Below are 20580 nucleotides of genomic sequence, written 5' to 3'. Positions count from 1 at the left end.
CGTATGCAAAGGCCAATATAATTTGAAAAAAAATAGGCCTCTGTCAGACATTTTGTCAGAGTAGGAAAGACCCAGGTGTTACTAATAACACAAACAGCTCTTTTCTAATCAAGTGTTCCAGCGAGAACAGCATGTGCAACACCAGACATCTCAAATCTAATTTTATTAGAAATGGATTATTCACACCTGGGCTCTCTCTGCAAACTGCGACCAGCCACAATGTCTTCAGTGAACATTTTATTTTTCCCCCGCTTTATTTGTACCTTTACAGTCCAGCTAGCTGTTCTTTCAACACGACTAAAGTAACACAAGCTGCATGTGAGAAACATTGACGTCTAATAGATGTCAGTTTGCTTTGCTTTGTCAATGTTACACATTTTGTAAATGTTTGGGGTAACATGTCACGTGACTGAGACGAGCGTCTTGACATGTGTCAAGACACACAGACGCATTGATGCATGAATTGGATATTTTTTTTTAAAATAAAACATCTTTCAAAACATTGATAATCAATCAAATATTTGTTTCATTCATTATTTCTGTCCGCCAATCGTTGGTAAAAAAAAAACACCATTTTAAAAACGATTCTACCCGCCACTGACCTTAAATTGTAGAATCATAAAAATGAACATCATCATTAATCCAGAATTATATTAAATACCAAGTATTCAATACACCTAAAAAACTATTTTTGCTGCCAGAAGGTGGGGCTCTGTCCCAAGTGACCCTTTACTTTGAATCTTATTGATCATTGGGTCAATCTCATGGACGCACGATCTAATCAAGAACCACTCTGTTAGTTTATCTCAAGGAAAAATCCAAAGAAGTAGTTGATTCCACCGGAGAAGAAAACCATCCGTATTCAACCTGAGCAAGTTGGAACGCACAAATCTAACATTTTAATCTAACATTTTAAGCATAAAACAAACCCTTTTCATTAAGTAATGGTGCTTTCAAAAGGTGATGGATTTACATTCCAAATGGTTCCCGCCAACAACTGCGAGTCCTTCTTCCCTAAATCACTTCAGCTTGCTGCGAGAGGAGAGCGAGAGCCAGGGTGTGGCCATTTCAGTTAACTCCTTGTGTCTCATGATGTCTGCAGTGCTGCGGGAGAAAACCTCCATATTCCATAAAAATATGAATTCTACATCCCACATCTCCACGGTCTCGTAACAGAAATCTCCCAATCAGTCCATTTGTATTACATAGGCAGTTTATTGAACTTGTAAATGTGTTAGGTGTCATTATGCATGACCTTAGTTTTTCTACACTCACAAAACCGTAAAAGTTTGAACATTTATAATAATAATTTGCCGCTTCAACATTACATTCAAAGCTGTAAATTGTTATAGCTACATTTTGTTAAAAACACAATATTTACATTAATTGTAATACACAAATTTTATATTTGGCATACTTACATTAATCTCATCATATAATTTACAGGTTCTCAAGTACTGATTAATGTGAATATTTAATCTCAAAGATTCACAACAAATCAAAAAGTAAATTAACAATACAAAAATGAAACATACAAACAATATCAAAGCCCCCTCCCCACCCCAAAAAAAAATTAAAATGGTGCACAGAATTTACGATTGATGAATATTTTAAGCCAAAGTGTCCTCTATTTTACAAAACAATGTGAAATGTGCCTGCCACAGAAAACTTACTTCACTGCAGCAATGCAATGTGGTTGAACTGTGCAACTAGTGATAGTGCAGTCAACTCACGTCCATCTTTTTAATCAACACAAAGTAAATCTCAACTGTACAAATATTTGACAATGATTAGTTTGTAAATATTTCTTCAATAGAGTGTCAGTCCTTGTGTGTTTTAAGGTTGCTGCTAAGAGTGAAACTCGCTTCCAATTGTACTGCTCCGTCCAATCCAGAGTTCCTAAAAACAGTAATGGTCGAAATGCAGACAATTAAGTCTCGTTTGTGCTTCTCTCAAGTAACAACTGATCAATACGTAACAGTCTAATTGGACTTTTTTTGGGGGGTGAAATAAAAATTCAGTCTTAAAACTCTCTGATCCAGTTTAACAAAAGTATCTTTACAGCAAAATGTACATTTTCCTTTGGCAAAATACTTGGCGCACCCCCTAAAGATCTGTTGTCATGTACATCATGCAGGAGGGATAGGGTGTGTTCATCTAAATGTCGATGGTCAAAGGCAAAGTTCTAAGCATGCAATTGCACCAGCTTTGGCCCTTGTGTTTGGTCCAGGCTCATGATTTTACTGTTAATGGGGGCAATTTTTGGTAAGTGTGAAAGGCTGATTTAAAAATTCTTAAGAGAAGGGCAGTAGAGTGGTTTTGATGGCAACTTTCCACTGAAAACCTCTCTTGTTTTCTGATTTACATATGACCGTGTGGAGTGAAATACTGCGCAGTCAAAATTGCTCCCATTACTATGCCGAAGTTATCTTTGCCAAACTTTTTAAATCAATGCATAACAATGACATTTTCGTCTGGCAGAAATAACAGCTTTTCTTTTCTTTTCTTTTTTATTTGACGGTAATATAATCCCAGTGCTTGTGTGGATATGACTATGGGAACACACCCGTTTCTACTACACTTCACTGAAATGCATACTCGAGGCCTCTAGCACCTTTTTAGCCATATAGTATACAAATGTACGAGTCGTTTCAAAAAAAGAGAAAGAAAAACGTGCAAGACTCACGGATAAAAGACTCTGTTTCCAATACTTAAGGCAAAAACAATTCTCATATATACCAATATACATATATTTGAAATTATTACATCTATCAAAACTGTGTTTTTCTAGAGTGTTCTGGTAAACATATGTTATGACTGACCGTGGTGACCTATTATACATACTAGAGCTAAAAGTGCAGAATGACCAAGTCAAAGTCAATGCAATGCCCTCTAGTAAATACAAAAAGAAACGTTCAATATTTGACCGCTTCTTCAGTCTTTTTTTTTTTGACTGCCTGTTAATCTATAGGCCCGTGTCTTTTATTGTGATGTCGGTCAGGAATGTCAAACTGAAGATCACAAAAAAAAAGTGAGTGCCCAGTAGAAAAGTGCAAAATACGCCAGTGTGTTTCTTCTCCAGACCTGGACCCGAGCCAGCGCCTATAGCTGGGACACCTTCCTGGGCAGAGGCCGTGGTCTGGGGACTCGAGGGTCAGAGGTCCCGTCCAGCTTCATGCTGCCGGTGCGGAGCTGGTGAGGCTTGGGCGGAAGGGCCGGGGGGTCCGTCTGTGGGGGGATGGAGAGGCTGTGGGGCAGCGGCACGGGCCTGCGGGGGTTGTTCCTCTCGTACACGCTGTAGGGGGGAGGCGTCTTGTTCTCCCTGCGGATGGGCTCGTCTGAGCTGCTGGAGACAGAGTTCGGCAGGGTGCCGGGAGGAGGCAGCGGATGGGACGCGTGGTCACCCGCGGGCAGCTCCGTGCCCGAAGCTTCCGACACGCTGCAGCGGCTGAGGGACGAGATGCCGCTGCTGTAGCTGCCGGAGAGGACGGGGGAGTTGGAGACCAGGCTGGTGGACTGGCACTCGGTGGGCGAAGGGGTGAACGGTGGCACTGTGGTCTACAGGGGGAGAAAGAATGGAAAGGAATGAATGTGTCTTCTTCATGTGAAAATACAAGATGTTCGTTGGATATAGATTGGCATTTTCTGCTTCCGGTCCTTTAAAGCAGCTCAAGCTATTGGTCGATTAATTGATTAGCCAAACAAACCTTTTGATTATCAATTCATTGTTTGAATAGCATCCTAACAGCCCCTAAAAATCCGTTTTTTTTAACCATGAAAGTCAAACATGACCTTTTTCCAGCTTCTCTATCGTAATGATTTGCTGTTTGGGTAACGGCAAACTGTGGCTGTGAGTAACTATTATATTAATTATGACTCTGGAATTCCTTTTTGAAAGACAACAAATTGTAATTTAAAGACCTTTTTTGTGAAGTTAAAGTATCCAGCATTGCACAAGAAAGCAAACAAATAGTTTAACACCTGAAAGAACGTAACTCAACATAATATGGCAAAATGGCATTATTTTAATCATTATGGAAAGCATGCAACCATAACGTATGCATGCCATATTCTGCCGTCTCCAACATGTGCTGACACAGCCCTACAGCTGCGATAAATACTTTAAAAAAAAGAAGAAAAGTGAACAGATTGAGAGGGCCAGGTTTTTAAACTCCATCAACCGGCCCTGTGCACCGAGATGAAAAAACACAATATGCCACACTTCCCCCACCTCAAAAATCCGATCGCTCATCAAAATGTTTTTCTAAGCAATTACACCACGCTGCCATTATATCTGCTAAAAATGTAATTGGATCTAGTGGAGTATACAATTGATCAGTAAGGTTGTTTTGCTCACGCTCCAGGGGGCACGCACGAAGAGAGGTATCCATTTAGCATGCACGACTGGACAAACCTTTTTCCACATCTGGGGCGACCGTGATGAAAATCTGTGTATTTAATATAGTGCTGACAAGCAGTTTAAACTCCTGACCCAGTTCTCCAGAGAGAGGCTACCACTGAATCGCATTTCTAGTAGCTGCAGCCCTGTCAGACTGGCACCGTGTGTTTTCTGCAGGTTCACTATCTGTCCTGGGGTTTGTGGTCTGGTAATGGGCCCCTGGCTGCACTGACTGATGTTGTGTGTGTGTGTGTGTGTGTGTGTGTGTTTGTGCCAGATAATGGGGCCTGCTGGAGGTCCACATAGGACCCATCTCTGGCTGTGCTGTGATGGGCAGCTCGGCACTTCACTTTGGGCCTCTTCTATCAGCACACACACACAAACACGGATGCAGACATGTGCGCGCACGCACACGCACGCACACGCACGTGCATGCACGCACACCGAGACGTGATTGATTGAGCATGCTGAGTGCCAGGCTGTCACTCACACTTCCCAGAGTCGTTCTTTCGCTCTCTCTTTCCGCCTCACACACGGACCACACGTACACACACACACACACACACGAACAAGCGCATTCACACGTGGTAGTCGTCACATGCGAGAAGACATGGCACCCGCAAAACAATGCTGGGAGCTTTGCACCGACGCTCGTGACAAGCCCGCAGGAAAGATAACAGTGAGCAGGAGACGAGCGTCGGTTCACCAGAGTTTCAAAACAACTTTTGTATCCCTCATTAAAAGCTCACTCGGTGCATAGTTAACCTTTCCTGGACCTCTGCCGCTTGTGCAGTCTGGTATTAACTACTAAGAGGCTCATTAACAACAAATCAGAGCTTGGAGACAAAGCGAGAGTAATCAGTTTAACTGCAGATAAACATAAAAACACTGGAGGTCAGAGGTATTAAAAACTTGTTTAAGAGATGCTAGAGGGAACATTCAATACAGCACTCGCAGGTCTCGCAGCATCAATAACGAAGAAAAAAGTAAAACATAAATAGGGTTCAGTCTTTGAAATTTAAATTTGCTGACGAGTGCATGAAGTGAAGTTGAATAAATCCATCTGGTTATGCATATCTTTGGCAAGCGGGCCAGGAGGTGACCTCCTCTCAGAGCCAGAATTAAACGTGGTGGAAAACAGTTGGCGCCCACCAGGTGTACATTTAGCTAACACGATGAGTGCCCTCCAGCCAGTACCGTTTTGGGTCCTCTTTGGGACAGTCGTGTCATAAAAAGGCTACAAAATCTGCAGCACTGGAGCAGTTAGCAGCTTCAGTGAACAGTAATGCAAAGCTCCCAGGCCTGGGGTTGACACAGAGTAGGATAAAGACCCCGCAGCTGGCCGGCGAGACCACAGCAGTGCAGTACAACGGCCCCGAGGCTGTCACTAAGCAAGGTCAGGCTATCTCAGGGAAAGACAAAGGAACGATACAAAAAGAAAAAAAGGAAATTGCCTGAAACTCCCACCGAACGGACAGGAGGACGTGAGTAACACAGACAGAACCAACCTTTTGCGGCGATCTGGACGCAGAGACAGGAGACTGCGACCTCATGTTTTTCGCCGAGGAGCCTGCTGACGACCAGATGAGAGAGACAGAGAGAGAAAAGAGGAGGAATTCAAATTAGGCAGCCGTTTTCTTCCATTCACCATGATGACACAGCGTGAGTCATGCAAAGATACACACATGGAGCTGAGAGAGCCATTGGCCTAAAGCATCAATGAAGCGCTGATGTTCTGCAGGTCCTTTAGGCTGCCTTAAGCTGTTTCTACATCAAACAGCTGTTTCTGCTCTATGCAATGAGGGCAGACGACTGTGTGTGTGTGTGTGTGTGTGTGTGTGTGTACGTGTGTGTGTGTGTGCATGTGTGTTTGGGGGGTTGGGAGACGCTCCATCTGTGTATTCCGCTGCTGGCCAGCATGATAGATCAGAAAGCACTCGGGGATAAGTCAAATCTGTTGAATCTGTATATAAGTAAACAACTAAAATACAGTGCGAGTTGGTGGTGCAGAAAGCCGTTGTTGAAATGTAATGACATGCATTTTTCAGGAGTAAAGTCTGGGAAATTGACTGGAATTTCAATTGGGCCTGACTTGAGCTGAACTCACACATCTCCTACCAGAAATATCTATCAAAGTCAGTTAGTGAAGCAAATGCTGTTGCCATCGCGGACGTGCATGACATTAGGAGCAGCAAGCCAGGAAACGGTAGCCGAGGGCCTCAGGTGGAAAAATGCTTTTGTAGGAGGATTTGCGGGAAGCCCCAGGTGTCAAAAGTCGGAGTGGAGAAATTAGTATCATTCTTCAAACCGGAGAGTTCATCATGATCAGCCACTTTACCTGAGTACGGTGGCCTAGGAGGTACAGGAGGGCATAGCATTTTGCCAAAAGAGTCAGAGAAGGATGGGGCGCCCTCTTTGACACTGTCTAGGCTCCAGCTACTGGGTGTGGGTCGCACTTACAGTACACAGAAACATTACAAGTCACTCAAAAGGATTATGGGATGACACGAAACAACATGGAGAAACACATTTCAGATGGATGGCATGATAACGTGGAAACAAATGATAATAACATACAGTGTATATATTGCTCCAGATTGAGTGTAGGATGAAGTGCGTTACGTTAAAAGTCCTAAAAACTCGGAATGGAATGGCGTGTTCATGGAATCCAACATGAACGCGCCGTCTTCTGCCAACCAGATTGCATTATTTCACTTGACGGATTTCTGTATTTTTGCTTTTCCCTGTGGCCTGAAAGAAGGTGATGTCGCTGACTCGCATGCAGCACATCCGATCGAGCAATATCTGAGAAGTATTAACTCTTCCATTAGGCACATTCAGAATGTCATCAACCATAAAATTCATCTTTCAGCCCGGTATCCTCTTCAGCTCCAATACATTATGCCATGCTTGAGATTTTTTTTTAATTTCATAGAAAGACCAGAGTCATAGAACTCTGGGACATCAGAGAGTTTGTCCTATAGCGCCGTCTCTAATTCTGCCTCCTGACACCGCTAGAGCTCCATTGGACATGCATTGTCAGCGCATTTGGGACTTTGACTGTCCAGGCAGCCGCTAAGGCTCACAAATGAGGCCAGAAAAGCACAGCTCAGTGTACATTTTGACATCCTATTTAGATTTGGTAGATGATTTTAGTCCATAAAAGTGTTTCTGTACTCCTATTACCGACATTACATCACTGCAGGGGCATGACATAGGCATGCAACGTGTTGCTTCAGGTCAAACAGCAAAACAAACCTCTGCAGAAGTGATATTTGTGGTAGATAGGAGTACGAAATCCAACAAAAGCATCCAAATAGAGCGAGGAAATGGAAAAGAGAAAAATAATGTCCGTATTCTGTGCAAATCCACACCTGCACATCTGGTGTGAACGCAGGTTAATAGGTTTTCCTAAATGTAGATTTCATATCAACAGGAACAAACTATAAAACACACCATTGAGCCAACACTACTTGTTCGGGTAGAAACCTCAGACGGTTCATGTTTACTCTTCAGGTTTATGGGTCACATTCAATCAAACTAAAGTAGCCTCTTCAGGTCTCGGAGCTGCATCGAGTGCAGGCGTCTCTGGAAAAACAAAATGTAATCACACGCTATTGAAATCACCGTCAGGGCGATTGGTCAGCTCACAGTTTATGAAGTGGTGGCAGTCTGATGCCTACGGACACCGCGACTGAGTGGGCTTCATTCTCATTTCACAGCAAAACAAAGAGTCTGGCAAGCGTCCTATTTTAACAAAGCTATATTTGGTAACTGGAGTTATGATTTGGGACTCGAGGCAGCAGATTTGGGGCGAACAACACGTTGACACAATCGCAGGCTTCGTGTAAATTCTAGCACCTTTTGTCATTGTCGCATGCATAAAGGTGTCATGTCACCATACTGTGGCAGCTCATCGGGCTCTCGCTGCATTATTTCACAGATCGTGCTGGAATAACACGGAAAAGGTGTGCGAGTCGCAAGGAAGCTATCGTATCCTCACTCTTCACTGTTTATTTTGAGGCGTCCCTTCCGCAGTCCTCGCAATTATAACACAAAAGTGTTTGTGAGAAGCACTGATGGAAGGAAATGCATTACTCTCAAAAGTTCAGAGAAAAGCATTTTTTGTTAATTACACAAGAGGGTGGGGGCTGTAAGCTTTTTAGTCTCAACTCACGGGCTTATTTTACCTACAAAATGCAAGAAATGTGCATCTCGCCTTGGCTATGCTGAGCAAAAATGACAACCAGGGGGGCTTAACTAATAGATATGGATTCATAAATTTGAATGTCACACCCGTCTATCAGCATTGCAGGAATAGTACCTGCCATTTTAATTACTCTTATAGGATGAGGGAAGATGAAAAGCTGTATGGTGTTGAAGGAAAAACGGAGCCCAGTATGGTAGGTGTGTGTGTGTGTGTGTGTGTGTGTGTGTGTGTGTGTGTGTATCCTCAGGCGGTCCCTGAAGCAGCTGTGTGAAGACAGACGTCTCAAGTCACTCCGAGGTGAAACTGTCACACACACTCCGTGTCTGGACAGATGACCGCCAGCCTGAACAGCGGTGTGTGCGTCAGGGAGTAATAGAGGAGAAGCCCGTTGCTGACGCAGCGCCTGTGCATCACCGCTCCAACAGCCACCAACGCTCAAAACGATAAATAACAAAATAAACTGCACTTTACCATAACCTATCTCGCCTCACTTTGGCATTATTATTCTGCTTGAGGGGATTTCCTGCAAGGTGAGAGTGTATTTCCGAAGGTTGCTGAATGTAGAACGCCGCTATTCATTGAGCGCATTGGAAGAGAAGGATGTAACAGAATATGTTAAAGGTGGTGTTTTACCTTTGTCTGGCGCCGACAGGTTGGGGTCACTCCTCGGTAAAGTGGCGTCACCTATCTGATGAGGAGGAGCTCTCTGCACACAGGAGAAATAGTCCAAATGACTCTCAAATATGTACAGCGTGAAACAGTGTGTTTGAGATAACACAGGTAAATTCCAGCTCTAAAGCAGAGAGGAATAATTGAATATTGAACGGTTAAAATAAATATCAAGGTGTGAAATCTTTCCCCCCCAGAAATTCGATAGAACAGACCGAGGGAGGCACAGACAGCAACTGAGTCAGAGAGACAGAGTGCTGAATGCGTAATGACCTTTATGTCTAGCAGGGGTGTGATATTTGTAGAAGTGATGAGCACTCCGCCTCCATCCCTAAAAATATAGATCAGATTTTCTTTTCTTTTCTTTTTGCAGTAAATGTTACAAGTGATCAATGTTTATAATAATCAATGTTCCATTAGCCGCTAATAGCTGGTCTTTCACTGCTTCCAGGTCTCCCACCATCTATTTCTATCTGTAAAATAACGACGATTCTTTTGATTCAGCCCAAACAAGCGATGCAAAACAGGTGAACTGTGGCCGCGGTGCTGACCGTGAGAGGCGAAGGGCCTTGGAAAACAAACACCCAATGTTACAGAAGCCTTGTCTCTGAGGATAGAGTGTGTGATTACGTTACACACCGCCCTTCAGCGAGAGAAGACACTGCAGTATCATGTTGTTGTTGTTGGCTGTTGTTCTTGCATTACTGGAATGTTATTGTTGTTTTTTTAAACTAAAAATGAGGCAAAGCTGGACTGCCGCAAGTCACCCATTGAGATGTGCTGTACGAGACAAAGTGGACTTGGGTTTCTGAACACTCATTAAGGCCGTCAAAACTGATATAGATTGGTATAGGTGAGCTCGACAGAAGAGGACACGCCCATCTGTAAGAGCCGCAAGGGAGAGAGGAAAAAATACCAGTTTTCCTTTTCCATTAAAAAATAGTCGATCGAATTCTGCATTCCCATTTCAAACTTTTCGGTATTATAGTCTCAGTGTCGCATTACATGAAAACGCAGGCGGCTCTCAATACTAAAAAACACATTAGCCTTGGCCGCCGTTGCTATGGAGAAGAAGAGCGAGCAGAGCTGGAGGGAATCCAAAAAACACTTTGTTGTTGCATTTGGGAACGAAACACAGCAACGTAGTTGCTAAATGTATTATTAGTTTTCTCAACACTGCAATCTTAAACTTCTAACGTAACTAATCTTAGGCTTGGTGACTGGATGGTTCTTTCCAAAATGCACCATGGGAGTCATGGCCAACTTCTCCCCGCACGCCTTCATTTTCAGAGCATTACATGTCAACATGACAATATTAGTGAGCAAATTATATCCTTTTAATATATTGATTTCACAAAACGGTTCAGATGCTTTGTGTGCTTCTGTTGCAGGCTTTGCAACATGTCGTCTTTTTCTTTATCCCAAATATAAGAATACAAATGTGACAGCAGGAGCACATTCTCAAACTTCCCTCATACTCGCAGACATCTTTTCTCATCGTTTGGTCCCTGAAAGGTCAAAAGCTAATTTGTCTATTTTTTATCCACCTTTTTCTTTGCTACAAACATTCATCTGAGTCCTCCATAAGGAGGGACAGTTGCACTTTATTTGACTGGACAATCACTCTATCCTGGAACACAAGAGATAATGTGCCATTCCTCCTGGTTATAACACCCGCGCGCGTGTGTGTGTAGGTGAATACGTGCATGTGTGTGTGTGTGTGTGTGTGTGTGTGTGTTAACCTGTGCAGGGTCCATGGGGTTGGGGAAGATGGCGCTGACCGGTCGGTCTCGTGGAGACAGACAGGCATTTTCTCTGGAATGCTTGTGTTTCTCTGCCATCTGGGGTGAACCTGGAATGGACAGTACAAGACATTAGAGCAGTTTCACACACACGCACACACACACCAACACACGCACGCACACAATCATGTGCAACCCATAAGGGACCAAATAGCAGCAAGGTGTTAGACTATTACCCACGAATACTGGCAATCAGGAAAGGCCAATCTCTCTTTCTCCCTCCAAGCCTCTCGACCATTCTTTCAGCCTCACTAGCTCCACGACATGATAAATGGCCTGCCCTCTCTCCCACACACACACACGCACACACACACACACACACACACACACACACACACACACATCTAACTCCGTCCATGCGCACTCCCTCACCTCCTCAGTTCGACTGAACAATTACAACAGACAGATGCACGTGCTAAACCTTGACACCGAAACACGTGTAACACATGCAGAAAAAAAAGCCCACACACACACACACACACACACACACACACACACACACACACCCACACGCACGCACACACACGGTACTTGCTGGCACCGTTTTCACAGCACTTCCCCTCAACTGGTGTTAGCCACTGTATGGATCTTGATCCATTAGCGAACGCGATAGCACTTGGAGGGCTATCATACGAGTATGAGATACCCATCGCTGGCTCTCATTCAGATAAGACCACACACGCAATAATTCTCCGCGGGCTTTATGGGTAGACAGAGGCCACTTTTATAAGGGCGCCTCCCGCTGCCAGCAGCCTGCCAAAGGCGAGTGTATAAGCTTCCATAAACGTCTCCATATATCCTTATTTTTTATGATCTGGATCAGGCAGAAACCCGTTTGCACATTTGAACACAGCGAGATAAGACGGCAGACAGGGAAAGCATTAGATATTCACACTGAAGAGGAGGCTTGGACGGCCCAGGGTCGGACTGGAGATTGTGTTGAGGTCCAAGAGAGAGACTCCATAGAGCTCTAATCATCTCTTACTCTCTCTTGCTGCGTCTCGCATTTTCACTGGATCCATGTTTCTTTCAACAGCATTTGTCACCACCACGTCGCAGCCCATTTCATTTTTCATCCCATCTCATTTTGTATTCTCTCTATCTTCTCAGTCTCCAACTTTCCCTTTAACCCCCCCCCCCTACCTTCACCCTCCCTCCCCAGTCCGTCTCTTCTTCTACCCAATCACCCTCCCCTTGCTGGTGTTCCCAAGCCGCCGTCTAACCTCGCTGACCTCACCAGACAGGATGCTGCGGTGGTTTGAGAGAACATTGTTCCACTCAAAAGGTCAAAGGTCCAGTGACCTATGCTCCGCGTGTCCAGCTGAACCTATGTCTTCTTCCTCCGTGTGAGTCACTCTGGAGTGAAATATCAGCTAAAAGCCCACCGTGTATTACATTGTAAAATGAGTGCTTTCTGTAGAGCCTCACCTCTGGCACTGGAAGGGGCTGAACTGGTGACGTTGGGCGAGGCAGAATGGTTGGAGCTGAGGCTTGAGGTAGACGGACTGGGCTGTAGGTGGGATGACAAAAACAACAACAACAACATCATGAACATGAACTAGAAAATAGTAAATTTGTGATGTTAATCTTAAACTCAATAATGAACACCGTATATATCTTGTTTATTTAATATGTACCAACAGAGGTCGGGGTGGCTGTGGCTCAGGAGGTAGAGAGAGCCGCCTACTGATTGGAAGAGTGTATGAATGTGTGTGTCTGTGTGAATGGGTGAATATTGGCACATAGTGTAATGGTGCTCTGAGTAGTCGGAAGACGAGAAAGGAAGCTATATAAATGTGTGTCCATCCAAGTCCATAAAAACAACATGAGGTAGTTTTACGGGGGTTATGGGCTGGATTATTCTTAGCAGTGTTGCCAAGACAAGACGCAGTGAGACGAAGCTAATCGGCTGTTTGGTGATAGATTCATATTTAGGTATCATAATACTGCATAACTGCTGGTCACTCAATATCATTTTTCCAAAGATCATAGTGTATTATAATTCACAGAGTTGTTATATATTATCCTCCATGTATCATGCATTGCGATCACTGTTGGAATGCATTATAATGTCATTAGATTAAGTGGCATTGGGTGCTCTATGTGAAGTAATGACATTCCTGATTTATAAGCAGATTACATTAAAGGCGGGTTATGAGTCACTATGAGTGGATATTTTTGCTTTAAGTAAAGGGAAAAAATATCAGGAAATATATGCAAGAACGACACACCAACTTTTGTAAAACTGAATCACCATCATAAGTCATTATACAATTATTTATGATTGGTTAGGAATATTATTATAAAGCATATGAACATGTATAAGCGCTTGTGGCTAGCAGATTATAAGTATGTTTGTAATTATTGTAGACATGGGCATCATAGAAAGTGTTATTATTAGTATAGATCAACAGATGACACGGGATAAGACAAAAAAAAACACTTAAAATCTATGTCCAATCTATCGCAGTCTGCTACTGAAACCTTCTCAATATACGCCCCCCAGACAGGAGGGGGTTAAAATCCTAATGCTCTTGTGACTCGTCATGTGACTTGTCTGTAAGATCATCGTTCAGTGAAATGTACTTGACCTATAAAATAAAAGCGACGATGTCCAAAATGAACATTGCAATAGGTTCCGTCAGATACCCCGACAACAGGATTTTTCCTCCGGTGTTTGTGTCTGCGTCCTGCTATTCGAGGCCTGCCAGGTGCACCGGACTGCTTGCCAGGAGTTGTCAGCAGCTTTCTGAATGGGCCAAATCTAGTTTAGATTGCTGCCAAACTCCAGCAAGCTGCCTGGATGGACCACACAAAGCACTGTGTCCTTTTTTGATAATCACAACAAATTGCTCAGCCGGACAAAGCTCTGAACAAGTGGAGAGGACGATAGAGAGAAAGTGTCAGTGGAGAAGAGGGATGGGGGTTGAATGAAGTGTGGAGGATTAAAAAGTATTGCGCATGAAATCTGCAGGGAGCAGGCGGCCACAGGCTTTTGGATATGGACTCAATGTTCTTTGTGCGGCTGTGTGGGAAGTCTACGAGGTTGTGTGTATGTGTGTACAAGAAAGAAGATGAGGGAGATTACCTGCATGTTGAAGACTTCATCCGAACTCTCTGATTGCCCTGTGATGTTACTGACTTCATTGGAGGCCTGAGACGACAGCGAGGACGAGGAGTAGCGGTTCACCGCAGGGTAGCTGGGGAGGCTGAGGGTGACAGAAAGACAGAGGGCCACGGTTCAGGCGGCTTTCGATAAAAGGGACATGAGGTTTTGGTATTTTGTTTCCTTAGCTTTCAGGGATTTCACTCACCAAAAATTCAGCATGAAAAGCCAGACAAAAAAGGCAGGCAGGGAGGGGAAAAGACAAACAGGGACAGAAAATGTCAGATCACAAGAAGATAATCGATGCAGCAATCACAGCGTTCCATCAAGCACTTGTCAGACACAAGTGTTACAGAAAGGTTAGAGAACAAACACTGTTTTTTTTTTTTAAAAAAAAGGAAGGTTAAAGCAGAAGTCATCACCAAAATACAGAACTTGTTTTTGTGTTGCCAAACAGAGAGCGAAAAAGAAATCAAAACTCAATAAGTAAAACGTGAAATGCCACTGGGAGACTGAGGTGATGTGTGTGTCTGTATGGGCGGCTTTGTCCCCTGGGATCAGACTGTGGAGGGAGAATGTCGCAGGTAGACAGAGTGGCAGGGTCACTGAACACATCAAAATCCCTTTCTCACATAACACACACACACACACACACACACACGCACACGCACACACGCTGCCGGCAAGGCAGCAGCCAAACAGAAATATCACCGTGGGTGCCAGCCGGCAGCCCCCACTTATTGTAAGCCCAGATGGAGCCGTACCAGTAAGGAACAGAAGGGAGAAGAGAGCAAACACACAGAGAGTGGTGTTCGAGGTGAGGTGGGGACATGACAAAAAAAGTAAAAAGAAGGAGGTGAGTTGAAGTCAGAGGGGCAGCAAAGAAAATGTGAAGGAGAAACTTAAAAAAAAGAGCTTTTGGTGCGCTTTTTGAATTGAGGGGAAAAAAAGAAAGGAAGACATAGACGGAACATCAATAAAATATCCCAAAATAATAAAAAAAAAAAAAGTCTTCACCTCCGCCTGGCAACCCCTCTGCCACCGTCTGGGCTGATGATGTTGGGCACAGAGTTCCTGCAGGTGCGTGGGCTCCCGTTGGTGAAGTGCACTGGGCTTGCACGCACATAAGCCGGAAACTCCTGCGGTTGTAAATTGGAGAAGAGGCAGTGCACATGATTAAATGCTTCGTGCCAGCATGAGGTATGTCAACAAAGCACACAAAACCAGAAGAAGGAAGGATGTTTAATGAGGGGTGGCTTTCACGTAGGAGGACTAAAGGGGTCATTCAGTCGGAAGTCTAAACACAGCGGTCGGCATCTGTTGTCACACACAGTGTGCACTTCCATAAAAGGTTTAATGATTTGAGTGAAATCTTTAACACAAGTGGGATTGTTAAAGATGTACTGAAGTGTCACCGGGTCTTGTTTTCTGGCTTACCTGTATGCCAAGACTGGATTTCATCAGATGGAACTGGTCCACTAGCTTCTTGTGGAGAGGTCGCATGTCCTGGGGAACAAACTTCTCATGCACGGCGAGGCCGTACTCCAGAATGTGTGCCTGCGGAACAAAGGCTGATTATCATCTCTGGATATTACAAAACAAACCTAGTCGAGAGATAAACAGAGCTTTTATTCCTCCTACTTCATCTGTGAATCATCTGTGTAAATTGCAAAATATTTGGCTCATTTGTTGCAGTCACGCTTGGTGAAGATTTGTCTGCAAATTCAGTGGAATACTTTCCATTTAACACTTTTAATTGCAAAGTGGGTTTTTATTTGTGCCATTCTTATGAAAAAAGAACCAATAGGAACTTTGTGAATAAAATGAGACGAAAGTAAATATCAAGCCAAGCTAATCTCACCTGATATAAGCACTAGAGCGTGGGCGCTTGAAGTCTAAAAAAGGGCTGTAATTATTATAACTATCATTAAGGGCTGGACCAACTAATTGCAGTAATAAAACCCCAGCAAAATGTTCCACTTAGTACGTATCTTGGTGACAACTCTTTTGAAGGAACAATGTTAATGGATCCCGCTCAAAAAGTATTGCATACGAACAAAATCATGATGAATACTGGTCGATGTAATCCATGTTTTAAATTTTGTTTTTTTTTAACTTTCAGACACATGTATCAGCCTAGTTTCTGTTTGGCAATCACCACATTATGAGCACACACACGACACTTAACTTAACTGTTGGAAGAAAAACTTATTTACACTTAATCAACTACTGTTTCAATGTTATATTCAGACTTCTCATCTTACTGTCTCTGTTTAATCTTTCTCCTGATAGCCATGAGGCAGGGGAATCTGTGTGTCTCTTTTCTGAAAGAACGTGCAATTCCATTGTTATCATACCACGCCGAGGCCAATCCAAAGACGTAATGGTGGGACGAAGCCATGAAGACGCCGCGGTGGCCTCGGTTTACTGATAACCTTAAGCTATTTAAGAAGGTAGTGCTTCGCTCATTCTTTGAGCAGTCTTGGATATGCAATTTGTCTCTCACGTTGTACTCCTGACTCCGCTCCTTCCTCGCAACGAATACATGTTCCTGTTTTAATGATTTTACTCCGAGGGGTCGAGTGAATTTTTCTTACATTAACGTACATCTCCTTTCTTACAGACCTGTTCAAACATGAGTTCTCTCAGTCGCCCGATCTTGTCGCCGTCCTCCGGGTGATTCATAATGTAGTCCTTCACGAAGAAGGCCTGTGTGGAGACAAAATGCAGAACATCTGTTATGCACACACCGGGAGCTGATGCCCAAAGCATTTGGCGCTGCAGTGTTACCTGAATCCCCGCTGGGCTGACACACTGAATTAGTGTCCACACATTTCCGCTAAAAACATTCAAGAACAAACCAAGCAAATATTCAAACAAAGTAAACTAAGATCCAGCTCAAATAGGCTGTAATGCTCCTGTCTGGGTCTTTGTGTTGTCATATCAAAAAAAAAAAAAGCACACAGCGGCTAAAAATAGAGAAACTGTGCCACATGGTGGGATCAAGGGATTGATTTTACTTTGATTTGAGGGGCAATTTTGGTCTCATACTTTAAAAGCGTGCGTTCATGTAACTGCTTCCTGCTAAGCATCGTGTCTCTTCAGAAACATCACACTTCTTGATTATGGGTTTCAGAGTGCGCTTTCTTTTTCGCTTCTCCAGACATTTTGTTCACAAAAAGGAGACTTCAAGGAGAAACGGATAAGATGAGAAATGGCCTGGTCCGCTTTCAATGATCCGATTTTGTAGCAGCCATACATTAAACGCCAGACCCTCGCTGTTTACATTGCCATCGACACTTGTGATGTGTCAACAGATTATGTTCAATCCTTTTCAATCTGCATCAGAGCACACAAAGAGGAGAGAGACAACGAGCCGATGAAAGGCCCAGCAATCTGGTTTTGAATCTGCCACAGAGGGAGACTCGCACCAAAATATGGGACGGAAGGGCGAAGGGGGAGTTCGCTAAAAAAGATCAACATGGTTTCTCTCCCAAGGACACAGCTGTTTATCTCCAAAGAGACGGAGCCGCATGACAGTAAAGAGAAAAAGATTCTCAACGCTGCTTCAAATGTGTCGCACACGGTAGAAGCCTTTCAAAGAATGCACGCGACTACGGAGTTTGAATGCTTAAAAAAAAAAAAAAAAGGAAAATTAGTATTCCAGACAACCATCTCCAGACGACCATCTTTTCAAGATAGATATCAGTATGCACTGTTCGTGATGGCACGTTATTCTTTTATTAAACCATGCAAAATAGATTGAAATTGTTTTATTGCATCAATGTTATTACGCCTCTTTACAAGCAATGTGCTATGAAGAGCCTGCACGTCAGTACCAAGGCAGTCATCTTACAAGAGAGGCGGGAAACTCCAAATAAGGATCAGCAAAAAAAAAATTTAAAATCAATAAGCCTCCAACAAATGATGGAATATTTTTGTCGGGCCGCAGGGAGCGAGTCTTCGCCATACAGTAGCTCAGTTAATCATTAGGAAAGTCCAATTAGAAATGGAACGCTAAGGGGAAGTGGAGAGAGGAGGGGATGAATCAGACGGCATCCCCCTCAAGGGTTTCAACTTAAACTAAAGCAATACATCTGAATATTAATGACAATTTCTCTATAATTTGTAGCGGGGCAAACCTCTGCAGCTGCCAATCGGCATTATGTAGAGAAATTAATTGATTGATGCCGTGCGTCTCCGTGGGGCACTGCGATGTTACGCAAAGAAAAAGGAATGTTGTGCGTTTGCTACAGAACTGAACTGTGTCGGGCTTTTTTTTTCCGTGGGTGTCGGAAATCAAAATACAAATTAAAGAAAGCTGGAGATCAATTTTTACCTCGAGAAATGCTGTTTATATTAAACACAGAAATAAATGCATGATGCTGCCAACAGTGATTCAAAGTAAAGGGCTGCTCTGTACCTATATTGGAAGCCAATAATCATTGAAAATATGCTCTCATTTTTCTCACAAAATATGGGCAGTGAAGGTGGAAAGTACTTCAGCAACCGATCAAGTTTCCTACCAACCTTAATAGGCTACTTCCACACAGAAGCACGCTCTTCTGCACAAACACAAGATGCACTCAGAAACACACACATACAGTAAATGCCTGCACACACACACACACATTAATGCACAAAAAATGAACCCCCACAAACTTGCTCCCAGTGGGAAACGGTGGTTGCTATGCGACACAAGCAAGTCACTGAGTCCACTCAGTTTGTTGAGGGTAAAAAACATTTTTCCAAGCCTTGTTCTAAAATTGAGCTCCTCCTGGTTGTGAAATTGTACTGTATTGTTATCATGCAATTATCTTCCGTCGAGGGGCTATTGGAGCGACAGTAGATACAAATGTTTGTCAGTGGGATTGACCACATTCCAGTTTTACTCCACTAATCTGTGTGTCGCTCTGTTACCGCTTCAGCTTAGAATATAGCAGCTGCATAAACACTCCCATCTCATTCATTCAGCCATTATTAGCCATTCATTTCACTATACTCCTTCCTTCCACTCTTCAGTCTGGCATATTCTGATCTGATCCCTCTTTCTCGCCTAATCCATCCATCAGCCAAACGTTCCATCCATCCATCCATCCATCAGACAAACCCCCCCTCCATCCATCCATCCATCCATCCATCTATCCATCAGCCAAACCCCCCTCCATCCATCCATCCCTACATTACCCATCCATCTAATTATTTTCCCACTTTCACCCCTCCTGCTTTCCACTCTTCTATCCATTCCATCCAACATATCATTCAAACCTTCACGCAGCTATTCATGTATCCACCCATCCATCTGTTCATCCACTCCTCTCTCTGGAAAAAAAAAAACCTCTCTGTCCGTACGTCCCTCCACTAAAACCCACCTTCATGGATCATTAAGCCATATGTCGTCGCTCCTAAGTTCTGCCACGGTCTCAAAAACCCACCAACCCTATCCTCCATCCATCAATTCGTACCTCTTGGTAGCGGGCCAGCCCTCCATTGACAGCGGCGTCGATGACCCCGTTGAGGCACATGGTGAGGGGGTTGATGTTCTGCATCTGCCGGCTCTGACACTGGGTGATCAATGTGCGTAATTGTAGGTTCTTGTTCTCGATCACCTCGATGGCGTTCTCCAGCGGGCTCACCTCCACCTGCGGAGCGTAGATGAAATCTATAATTAAAAGACTTTTAAGGGGCCAATTCTTCTGTAGCTCAACATGCTCAAAAAAAAATAATTATATATATATATATATATATATATATATATATATATATATATATATATATATATATATATATAGAGCTTGTAAGCTTATATAGCTTGTTCCAAAACAGAAGAGAATCTGGGGTGGGCTTTCACCCGCTGGTGACTTTTACATTATTTCTGGATATCATATTATGGAAATATAGAAATTTCAAACCTATATTAACAAAGCGTTAGCCCCTTCGGGGCAGTGGAAAAACAAGCTGTAAACACAATAGGGAAATATCATCTCATAAGTTTTTAAGTGGTGAACTTGTTCGCTAACAGTTGCTCATTTACACATCCAGCACATTCATTTAGAGTTGGGTTTCTGCCACCGGATGTATGAATGTAATGTGAAATACGTCTTCCTTCAGCTCTATTTTGAAACTCAACCAACTCCAGAGGGAAATATATGAGAAATCTACATGTAAATTTGGTGCTCTGCAAGTTGAGCCGATTTTATTTTTTATTTCTTTTGCTGAAAAGTGCTTCAGACGTTGACACTGATGAGTGCAGTCAGACTAAAGAAAAGCAGAAACATCGCAGGCTATAAAACTGCTAATACCATTGTTTTCACTATCTATCCCTACCTGCAACGCCTTTTAAGTAATTTCAACCATTGTTAATGTAATGATAGCAGATCTGAGGAGAAGGCAC

General features: G+C 43.4%; 1 protein-coding gene across 8 annotated transcripts in view; it reads right to left on the bottom strand.

The window, feature by feature from the left end:
* Positions 1 to 1195: 1195 nt before the first annotated feature.
* dock4b (dedicator of cytokinesis 4b) overlaps positions 1196 to 20580 on the bottom strand; it is a 103927-nt gene continuing 84542 nt past the window's right edge. For 4 of the 8 annotated variants that reach the window (XM_068586168.1, XM_068586172.1, XM_068586170.1 and 1 more), the window contains 11 exons: positions 19652 to 19828; positions 16812 to 16895; positions 15624 to 15743; positions 15204 to 15325; positions 14169 to 14289; positions 12509 to 12590; positions 11021 to 11130; positions 9243 to 9315; positions 6738 to 6854; positions 5908 to 5969; positions 1196 to 3558 (listed from right to left, as the gene is read on the bottom strand). In XM_068586168.1, the coding sequence (XP_068442269.1) occupies positions 3103 to 3558; positions 5908 to 5969; positions 6738 to 6854; positions 9243 to 9315; positions 11021 to 11130; positions 12509 to 12590; positions 14169 to 14289; positions 15204 to 15325; positions 15624 to 15743; positions 16812 to 16895; positions 19652 to 19828 (1524 nt within the window). In that variant the 3' untranslated portion in view covers positions 1196 to 3102. Of the gene's footprint in view, positions 3559 to 5907; positions 5973 to 6737; positions 6855 to 9242; positions 9316 to 11020; positions 11131 to 12508; positions 12591 to 14168; positions 14290 to 15203; positions 15326 to 15623; positions 15744 to 16811; positions 16896 to 19651; positions 19829 to 20580 lie in introns of all 8 variants that reach the window. The other 4 variants (XM_068586169.1, XM_068586171.1, XM_068586174.1 and 1 more) reach the window with 3 other exon arrangements.

Source organism: Clinocottus analis, unplaced genomic scaffold (assembly GCF_023055335.1).
Source record: "Clinocottus analis isolate CAN_PGR_092001 unplaced genomic scaffold, fCliAna1.0.p SCAF_20, whole genome shotgun sequence".
NCBI lineage: Eukaryota > Metazoa > Chordata > Actinopteri > Perciformes > Cottidae > Clinocottus > Clinocottus analis.
This window is presented reverse-complemented; position numbering and strand designations above follow the sequence as displayed.